At 45.6% G+C, this 10,845-nt stretch overlaps 2 protein-coding genes across 2 annotated transcripts in view; one reads left to right on the top strand and one right to left on the bottom strand.

Annotated features, from left to right (window-relative positions):
* Positions 1 to 1,914: 1,914 nt before the first annotated feature.
* Positions 1,915 to 6,188, top strand: kcna7 (potassium voltage-gated channel, shaker-related subfamily, member 7; the record flags this gene model as incomplete). Its single annotated transcript, XM_079232812.1, has 2 exons — positions 1,915 to 2,619; positions 5,166 to 6,188. 2 exons carry the CDS (start codon positions 1,915 to 1,917, stop codon positions 6,096 to 6,098), a joined length of 1,638 nt encoding a protein of 545 aa, XP_079088938.1. The 3' UTR covers positions 6,099 to 6,188.
* Positions 6,189 to 10,628: 4,440 nt separating this feature from the next.
* The window catches only part of slc1a9 (solute carrier family 1 member 9), a gene marked incomplete at its 5' end in the record, with an annotated part of 16,260 nt that continues 16,043 nt past the window's right edge, over positions 10,629 to 10,845 (bottom strand). The window contains one exon of the mRNA XM_079232810.1: positions 10,629 to 10,845. This exon is cut by the window's right edge and continues 712 nt beyond it.

The following is a 10,845-nucleotide window of genomic DNA, read 5'->3' as shown; positions in this document are numbered from 1 at the left end:
TCTTTGCAGTAGTTCTGTGTCTCTTTGTAGTAGTTTTGTTTCTCTTTGCAGTAGTTCTGTGTCTCTTTGCAGTAGTTTTGTTTCTCTTTGCAGTAGTTTTGTTTCTCTTTGCAGTAGTTTTGTTTCTCTTTGCAGTAGTTCTGTGTCTCTTTGTAGTAGTTTTGTGTCATTTTGTGTCTCTATGGTACGTTTAAAGCAAGGGAGGCCCCTGACTGTTTGCCCCCCTAGGCCTGTGCCACACATGCTTGAGTGTAGACTTCATGAAGCGTCTAAAATAACCACAGACATCCAGATTTATATTTAATTCAAAATGACGGCTGGACCGGCAGGTCAAGTTTCATTTGCCCTGTTTTGAATTTGTGGACAATTCTGCACAAACCACAGTCAAGTAGCCAATTAAAAAACAGACGATGAAAGCAAAGCTATGAAAGCAGAAAAATCCACATATTCGTGGTAAATCTTAATATTTTTTTCTCCATAATAGTTTTGACCTCTGCTATGTGAGTGAGCAGTTAACGTGCACACATGCAGGTAAATATGTACAGTATGCTTAAGAGTGAGAGAGAGGTTAAGAGGTTGACATTTTCTGACAGTAAGAGTTGTTGAGGGCAGAGAAAAAGTGTAGGGTTGTCGGGGGGAGCGGCAGCGGTGCTTTTGGAGGAGGAGATGTCGAAGATTGAATTTCGGCCCGACAGCATTCCCCGGGGTCGCGCCGAGCGTGAGAGCGAGCACAAGCGAAGACCGTGAGTGACCTACAAACAAGCGTTAACTATCTGAACTCCACCCGCGCTGCAGATTAACGCCAGCAGCCCCTGAGGGAGCCACGCTGCTGCCACCTCCCCTCCTCCTGTCTGGACCCCGCGATGAGAGCACTGGCACACAAAGAGGGGAAAGGTCAGACCAAGCGGCGGCACCCTGAGGTGGAGGTGCAGCGGGAGACACACAGAGTCATGGCCACTCTCCGGAGGTGTGATTAGTCTGGATCGGCGGCTCTGGCAGGCGGACTGGTGAGAGGAGGCCTCCACTGGGAGAACTGGTGAGAGGAGGTTTCCACTGGGTGAACTGGTGAGAGGAGGTTTCCACTGGGAGAACTGGTGAGAGGAGGCTTCCACTGGGAGAACTGGTGAGAGGAGGTTTCCACTGGGAGAACTGGTGAGAGGAGGTTTCCACTGGGTGAACTGGTGAGAGGAGGTTTCCACTGGGAGAACTGGTGAGAGGAGGTTTCCACTGGGTGAACTGGTGAGAGGAGGTTTCCACTGGGAGAACTGGTGAGAGGAGGCTTCCACTGGGAGAACTGGTGAGAGGAGGCTTCCACTGGGAGAACTGGTGAGAGGAGGTTTCCACTGGGAGAACTGGAAATGCTGATAAACTGGTGATGAGCGTGAAGCCGACCGCATGTCTGGAGCTTGTTGCACGGTGTTTGCATGATGTTATTTACAGTATACATAATATATATAAAACAATATATATAATATAATACATCTTCTCGTTGATGTCCAACATAGGGGAAAATTTCATCGAAAATTCTGCTTTGTTTGGTCAGTGTTTTAATTATTTGAAAATTAAAATCACTCTGTCAATCACAAAATTCAAGCAAATACAAATCAAATATGTTTTATTTTCTGTTGTCCAATAAAATATTAGGCTGAATTCACAGAGAAAACGCACAGATTTGATTTTAATATTTAATTAAAATTCAAATATTCTGGGGAAATAATGTAGAATGAGGATGTTTTCCTGATCGTTGGATTTTATGACACAACCTAACAACTAAGGGACCATGCATTTGTTATTCATAACCTTTATGTGCTTTCTTTTTGGCTTTCATAGATGTTTCACTGTTCTGTTGTTTTGTTCACAGAGAGAAGAGACGAGAAAAGTAAGACGAGAAACACGAGAAAGAGAGACTAAGTGATGGATCTTCAAGACAAAGGAGGAGGAGGAGGAAGAGGAGGAAGAGGAGGGGAGACAAAAGAAAACCAGAAGGCCGAGGAGGTCGGCGATGAAGAAAAGTGGACCAAAGACAAGCACAACAATCTGGAGAAGGAGATCAGCGGGAAGGAGCCGAGCGACGAGGCCAAGAAGGAGAAGCGCCGCTGTCCGTCGAGGAGCGGCTGGGCTCTGGCCGAGCGTCTGGCCATCAACGTGGCGGGGATGCGCTACGAGACCCAGATCCGGACCCTCTCCCAGTTCCCCGACTCCCTGCTGGGCGACCCCCAGCGTCGCATCCGCTACTTCGACCCCGTGCGGAACGAGCTCTTCCTGGACAGGAGCCGCGTCTGCTTCGACGCCATCCTGTACTTCTACCAGTCCGGCGGGAGGCTGCGGCGGCCCGCCAACGTCCCCCTGGACATGTTCCTGGAGGAGCTGCGCTTCTACGAGCTCGGAGAGGAGACCATCGACCGGTACAAGGCGGACGAGGGCTTCCCCAAGGAGGAGGAGAGGCCCTTGCCCGCCAATGACTTGCAGCGGCGCCTCTGGATGCTGTTTGAGTATCCGGAGTCCTCCAGCGGAGCTCGGATCATCGCCATCATCAGCGTCATGGTCATCGTGCTCTCCATTCTCATCTTCTGCCTGGAGACTCTGCCCGAGTTCAGGAACGAGAAGGAGCAGAGGGAGGTGAGGACGGGCGGCACGGTGCCGACACATCCGGGTTAAGACAGAGAGGATTCACTCAAAGCTGCAGGCGGAGGTCATGCATGGAGGTAGCTGACAGGGTGCCAAGAGATCAGAGGTTTACACTGTGAGAGAGCGATTAGGTGAACCTAGACGGGACAAAGTGCGCTGACAGGTGTCACCTTGTCGAACAGGAACCAGCCCTTGCGGCATAAGGGAGAGTAAAAACCTCAGGGACGGTTAGAAACTAAGAATTAAGATTGAGTGGAGGGGAAAGCAGCGGACATAGAAGTGTAAGGAGTTTCTCCCCTTGAGATTATTTTGGACTTGTCGTTAAATCTGATCCACGCAGATTGAGACGGAGGAGATGAGCAGGGCAGTTAAACCGGTGGAAAAACAAGAGCGAGGAAAGACGAGCGCAGGGTTTGACTGGAGGTCTACGTTGGGAGATCAGATGCCTTGTCGGCCACTCGGGGACGACTGCCAGAAGCCACAAGCACATTCGTGTTTGTGTGGATACTTCAGAGGTTATCGAGACGAGAGAGAGCGAGAGTGTGGAATGAGTTAGAGGTAAAAAAGGCGTGTGAAGTGAAAGGAAAGGAAAGGAGATGCCCTTGTCTCACGTTACCCCTTAGAGAGCTAAAGGGCTAAATATAGAGGAAGGACAACCCTAAGAGCACATCAACACATAAACGAATGTCCGTATTAATAAACGCGGTGACTCATCGGCTACGAGCTGAAAAACAGGATGGAAAAGAGGCTCACGGTCAGATCGGCTTTTCTGATGACCGCCGTGAAATGAAATTAGCCTCGCCGACACTCCTGTAGCCTGGAGACTGAGGCGCATTCTGGAGGTCCGGGCAGCAGAAGTGACACCGCTGCCGCGCTCGCTGGATTACGTCCCCGTCACCACCAACACTGCTCCTTTACTCATATACATATAAGGATATATATGTATCATGTGATTTGGAGGTTACACAAACAAAACAAAACCCTGCATGCACGGCCGTCCTCACGCTATCACTCACTCGCCAGGTGGTGGTGAAAATCTAACCGACGTGAATGTTGTTGGTGCTGTTCGACAAGCTACGTGTCTTTTTAAATCACAACAATCTATGAGCTTTCTAAAATCTATTAGACAGTTTTGCCTCCACCCAAATAACATTTAGGTGAATGTGAATGGGCCCGGTTCCCCCTCAGGTAAACACCGTTAGCTCTGTCAGTAGTTAGCTCTGTTAGCGCTGTTAGCACCGCTGAGAGGTTAAAATGCTCCCGATCGCAGATCTTGCACCTTTAAAATCATTTACTTTGGCTCTCTGTGCTTCATAACATTTTTACTCCACTGCTCATTTTTAGTAGTTACTGCAAAACCTCCTCTCAGTGAGTTGTTTTACGTACATTAGCCCGCTACGACGTAAAAATGGCCGCCACTTTGACCGTCCTGCTACCGATCGACTCCTATTCTCTTTCCATGGGCTGTGAGCTAAATGCTTCAGCGTGCTAACATGCTGATGTCTGTTAGTTACGTGTGTTAACATGCTGACATTTGCTAGTTAGCGTTAAAGCACAAACTAAGCATCTCTAGGGTTCATCCTCTGGGAACCATGGAATGTTTGTTAAAAATGTATTTGCAATCTATCCAATATTTGTTGAAGTATTTCAGTCTGGGCCAACAGGCAGACCGACACCGAGGCCCGAGCTGTAAAGTCCAGGAATCGCTGGCCGGTCTCCAGTTGTCATCAGAGCTACTGTATTTTCTAGTGCTGGCAGAAATCTCAGAGGCAGAGATCTCAGAGGCAGAGATCTCAAAACTTGATCTCAAAACGCAATTGCCCCACCTTTTTATAATGCTTAATAAGGCCAAGCGGTGTCAGTCATATAATTAACTCGGTAAATGTTGCAGACAGTTTTGTTGGCGTGAAGAGACTCCGGGGCATGAGCTGGAACAGAGGGAAACGCATAAAAACATATTAATACACATAGCGCCGGGGACAATATGTGCCGGGAGGGCACCGGCAGCTCGCAGTAACTCTATCTAACTTGTTAAAAGACACTAATGCCCAGCCATTTCAGACCCGCACCTACTTCCCAGAAAAAAACAAGCAGCCCAGTTAAAGGAAGTGTCGGATGCCGCGGGCCGTTGCCGCTGTAACGCAACCCAGCGTCACATGTACTTAATGTTTTTGTGTGTGTGTGTGTTTAAATATAGAGAATCTGATTTATATAAGAGGAAAAATAAAGCCGCTGGAGTGAAAATGGAGAGGAGGGGAAAGTTAGCACCGTATCACAGATCTCACAGGCTCGATCAGACCCCGATGACAGGTGTCATACTCCGAATGTGCTGAGGACAAACTTTAAGAATAATTGCCTCTTCTCACTGATCCTCTGTCCTTGTTTCCTCTCCTGTAGACACCGTCTCCATGGAGACATTTATTATAGCCTTACCTTCCCCCCCTTTTATTCTCGTATTTCCCAGCTCGTGTTTGATGAACAGCACATGATATGATGTGGAGTGCAACTGTAACCACTTTTTCGTTGTTGTTTTACAGCAATTCATCCCCATGCCTCACCCGACCATCGCGAACGAAACCATCTTGGTCGCGCCCCCCTTCAACCCCTTCCAGGACCCCTTCTTCATCGTGGAGACCATCTGCATCATCTGGTTCTCCTTCGAACTCATCGTGCGCTTGATCTGCGCTCCGAGCAAGCTGCACTTCTTCAAAGACGTCATGAACACCATCGACTTCTTCGCCATCATTCCCTACTTCGTCACCATTGGCACGGAGCTGGCCAAGGACAAAGGCGCGCCGCCCTCGGTGTCCCTGGCCCTCATCCGGGTCATCCGGCTGGTGAGGGTCTTCAGGATCTTCAAGCTCTCGCGTCACTCCAAGGGCCTCCAGATCCTGGGCCAGACGCTGAAGGCCAGCCTCCGAGAGCTCGCCCTGCTCATCTTCTTCCTCTTCATCGGAGTCATACTCTTTTCGAGCGCCGCCTACTTCGCGGAGGTGGACAGCCCCGAGACGGCGTTCACCAGCATCCCCGAGGCGTTCTGGTGGGCCGTGGTGACCATGACCACGGTCGGCTACGGGGACATGTACCCGGAGACGGTCGGGGGCAAGCTGGTGGGCTCCATGTGCGCCATCGCCGGCGTGCTCACCATCTCGCTGCCGGTGCCCGTCATCGTGTCCAACTTCAGCTATTTCTACCACCGCGAGTCGGAGTGCGAGGAATCGACGGGTTACAAACACGTGACCACGTCGCTCTGGGAGGGAGAGGGCGACGAAGAGGGGGAGTACGAGGAAAGAGAGGGCGAGGGCCACGAACACATGGGGGATATTGCACCCCTGTACGGGCAGCACAGCAGGGCCATCTGCCCGCCGCTCAATGGTGCTCTCCTGGCGGGGCTTTGCACCGGACAGGAAGCTGGCAGGCGCAGAGGGATGAACTTCTACCTCAACGAAAACATGGTCACTCAGGTTTAACAGAGAGGAGGTCGGACGTTTAACGCTGGAGGAGGAGAGTACAAAGATACCGAGGACCCTTCCACATGCCTTGCAAAGACTTGCAATGATTTACGCTCTAATTTATTACGTTTGAGGCTTTTGCTTGGTTTTGTTTGACTCTTTTTTTTGTTTGTTTTTTTACAGTAAAAATCTGTTTTTCTCAATGAATAAATAAAATCTGATGTTTTGAAAAAGCCTGCAGGTTGTTTGACAAAACTTACCGCTGTGTTTAAGACATGGCCTCAAAGTCCTCAAATAATCATCTGCTCGGCTCAAATAAAAAACATATTCCACCTGCTGCACAATAAAGTAGATTTATGTTCGGACTCAAAAACAAATAAGCCTTTTTGCTCGTTTTGGGTAAGAATTTAATGAATTAAATGGTAAAAGTTTGAGCTATTACTTAATTTTACGGGTCCATAATTTCCTGGGAAGTTTTCTGAAAATAACAATATGAAATATAGCAAATTAGGAATTTCCCTAAAAGAAAACCTTGATTTAAACCCAAGTTAATATTCAGTCAATTAATATTCAGTCAATACATGTCTTAGTATTATTGGAAGCTCTATTCTCCCTATATATAGACATGTATGCTTTGTTTTTGCACAGTTTATTCATGTTCAGGTAACTTTCTGTGCATTGACTGAAACACTATCTCAGTTACACTGGCAATTAGTAATAAATAATATCATTATTACCAAACTATGTATTCTTTTCAAAGAAACTTCAGAGAGAACCTGTAATATGAAGTGTCAGCAAGTTACAGCCATCTTTGTTCGGTTGAATAAAAGAGTTACAGCTTGGAAAGCAAGTTAAAAATATATATTTTTTATAACTTTTTACTGTGCAGCAGATGGACGATGCTTCGTGCCAGCTGAAGGAATATTTGAGGAATCTGATAATGTCTTTAAAAACAGAAAAAGAAAGTCACCATGCCTGCAAAACATCTTAAATGTAAAAAAGGAAAATTACCACGTTAGCGAATGTTTTTGTGTGTGTAATGTGTTGCAGAAACGTGACAATGTAAAGTGTGAGAAAGCAGCATTCAGTGCTCATGCATGTGATGCTGTTAGCCGCCGCCGTACGGAAGCTAATCGTACGGCGGCGCGGGTGTCGGCGCCCTGTTCTCGTCAGAGTTATGGCAGAAATGCACCGGTTGTAATCCGCCGCTGACGTCGACCACAAAGAGATCGGCGGCGCAGACTGAGTTCATGCCGTTGGTCCGAGGCCAGTTTGCATGTTACACACAGCAGCGTAACGGATACAGCCTGCAGGCCTGCATGTGTGGAGAGAGACGATGAGCCGGCTGACATTTTCTTTTATCGGTGACCGAAGCCACGCTGAACTCTGATGGTGCGAGGCGACGGCGGGCCGCACCGCGTTTGTCATCATTAGTTTTTGGTTAAATGCAAATGAAATAAGATATGTGGTTGACAAATAAAACACAGTAAAAAAACGTAAACTCGTGAAGCTTTTACGTGTCTCAAAAAAGGCGGCTAAATATGACATCAGTTGTGTTTCATGTTACGGTGAAGTCATGTGACCGGGGGATGTAGTTTATAAGCTAACACTAGCATTATAAGCTAACGATAGCATTTTTGTACTTCTGCAGGTTGCATTCGCGCTTCAAAGGTCATGAAAGTGGGTTCATGTGTGAAGATTATCTTGCTGAAGAAACGTTGATTTTCTGTAATGATTCAGAAACCAGTAGAAAGATCCCATTGGCTTTTTGTGGAGGGAACCAGTGTGATGCTACTACTTCCTTGTTGGCCTTCAAGAATACGTCGTCCCTGCATTCATCGAACTGTCTGCGAATACTTTCTAAGACCAACTCTGTGAAGTAATCCTTCTTTATCTACATTTTTTCATTCATACAATGTTTCATTCTCACTATGAAAAGTTAAAAAATATTGGAAAACAGCTTTTTGGAGGAGAAACTGTGATCAAAATTGTACATAAGATATTTGATCCATATCATTTACTCCACTACAATACAGCTAAATACACAGATTCAAGCATGATGTTGGAGATTTAGTTAGACATGCAGCAGATAAATTGGTTATTTTGCAGGCTTTTGATGCTGTTTTGCAAATCCTTGTCATTGTTTGAACTGATATGAATTTTACGCAGAGTTAAGAAACCTTTTGCAGCCTAAAGGAAGTGAATATGAGATACTTTTATACGTCGTTTTGACTGTGTGGATGTAGTGCGACCTGCATATAGTCATAAAGACAGATGTGACTGTGCATATGTATACACACATGTCTTCCTTTATTTAATAAAGATCATATTTTAATCACCCCTGGTCATGGATTTTGTGAATTCCTTCCACGTGACTCGCTGTGCAGAATCTAAACACCGTTTTAAAAGCACCACGAGAGGGCCGGCTGCTCTCGGTGCAAAGGGTATAGGAAGAGATGTTGTGCAGCACGGAGTGTGCGGTGAAGCCGTGTGCACGACACATGTGATGAGTGATCCCGCCTCTAGATGTCAGACTGTGTCGTGGAAACCAGGACATCTGTCTCACTCCTGCTGCCGCTGGATTTAATTCACAGTAATGTGACACGAGAGACGTCAGGACCAACCGAAGGAACAGAAATGATCACGTTCATGAATGCCACGCGATCCAGATGACTCACGTTGTGTTCTTTTTTATATTGCATGTTATTAACAAATAAAGATAAAGACTATATAATCAATATTGTACCAAACTGGAAGCAGATTAAAGTGAATTGTGATTTCATTGGGTTACATTGCACATTGGGACATTTGTGGGTTCTTTCATTTATTTTAGTGTTTTTAGCTCCTATAATAAGTCTATAATAAGCTTTGTAGCCCAAATTAACTGCTTAAGGACTCAAATGTCTCCATGGAAACCCATTAAAACCACCATTTCTGATCCCACAGCTGTTACCGCATCCTGTTACATACTTTCAATCTTAACTCTACAAATACCGACACTTGTTTTCTGTTCCCAAACTTATTCTTTTGTCGGTTTTAGACGTGTCAACATACGCTGGTTAAATATAGTGTCGTGTTTGAAATGAACTTGGAAGTTTCTTAGTTTGTTTCTCACGTAATTAATGGAGGAAAACTTCAGATTTTTTGATAAAGACGTTGTTAGCAGCCAAAGATCAATTACGTATTATTTCCATCGGCATAACTCAAATTTTTACGTTGTTTTTAAAGTTTATCAAAAAGAAAACAGACTTTTTTTTAACTGCAATTTTCAAAATGACCAATTAGATTAGATATGAAACCTATAATTACAAGTACATGAATTAGAAATTGTATCCCACGACCAATGTTTGTTTTTATCCGTGACTTATTTAGTAAAAAAAAAAGAAATTAACATCCTTTTTTGGGGTCTCATAACAACAACTATAAAGTCAAAGAATATGTTCGACTTGAGCCAAAGTAAAGAAAATGGAAAGTGTTTCGGACACTCACACACACACACACACACACACACACACACACACACACACACACACACACACACACACACACACACACACACTGCAGTGATTAAATTGCTGACCTCCCCGTCCCCTCAGATTGGTGTGGTATCCTCGTGTCATGCTACCGGACAGATTAGAGCTTTTCGCTCCACAAACATCGCCACCGCAGACGCATTACACACATTTTGCAGAAGAAAAAAAAACCTCGACACATTGTCAGTTTCCAGATCTGTGCTGACCTGCATGCAGCGTCTAAACCGACCCCTGACTCTCTGACGTGCAGGGACCCGAGTCCAACGTCAGCACCGCTTGCAATTACCCACAGTGCCCTTCTGCTGTCTGGGAAGAATGAAAAGGATTGACGTCTTTCTGGCCATCTGCCGCCCTCCGATTCCTCTCCCATCATCCATCACTCTCTGCGGCCTCGCCCGTCTCTAACTCTTCTCTGAGAGGATTATGTGTGCTGGTATCTCCGTGTGTCTTTGTCTCATCAGCGTGTTCAGTAAGCGCGGCCTCGCATGTGTGATGTGTGTCTGTTGCAACTTTTCCACCCAGTAATAAATTCGTCTGCTGGATTTTTCCTGCGTCTTAGTCGCCGAGCGCTTTCCGGCTGCAAATCCCTCCGCAGATTGTGCTTAAGCAGCAGAGGAAACAGACGAACCGCAGTTATTTTAAATAAATCTCTAAGATTTTATTACATATACAATATACACATGAGCCGGACCTGTGATTCTGAGTTCAGACTTAAGGACGCAGGGAGGCAGTTGATGAAATTAAATCTAAAATGAAAGTGGGGGGGGAGAGACTGGTGATGTTATTTTACAAGCATTTAAAGAATGAACAATGAGAGTTAAAACTAGTCAATTTAAAACGTACAACTAAATCAAAACAGCATCTCGCCTAAAACTCGTCCTTTCAGACACCAGACCACAACGAGGAAATACAAACCATAGATGATGTCGACAATATTAGCATCACGATGAGAGAAGAGCACCGGGGATGAAAATGTAAAGAGATAAACGAAGGTAGAGAATTATAAAAAATAATGTCTGCTGGTTTTTGCGTGTGTCTTTCATTCACATGAACCTGTTGGTATTCTCGAAGGTTATTTTAAAGGAACAGTTCAACATTTTGGGAGTTAAATTAGAAGATCGATACCGCTTTAATGTCTGCAGGGTAAATAAGAAGCGACAGCCTGTTAGCTTAGCTTAGCATAAAGACTTAGCTAGCCTGGCTCCGTCCAACGATAACAAAGAAAACCCTTC

The sequence above is a fragment of the Taurulus bubalis genome (assembly GCF_910589615.1).
Source record: "Taurulus bubalis genome assembly, chromosome: 17".
Classification (NCBI taxonomy): Eukaryota; Metazoa; Chordata; class Actinopteri; order Perciformes; family Cottidae; genus Taurulus; species Taurulus bubalis.
Note: the sequence above shows the minus strand (reverse complement) of the source record. Positions and strands in the feature narration are given on the sequence as shown.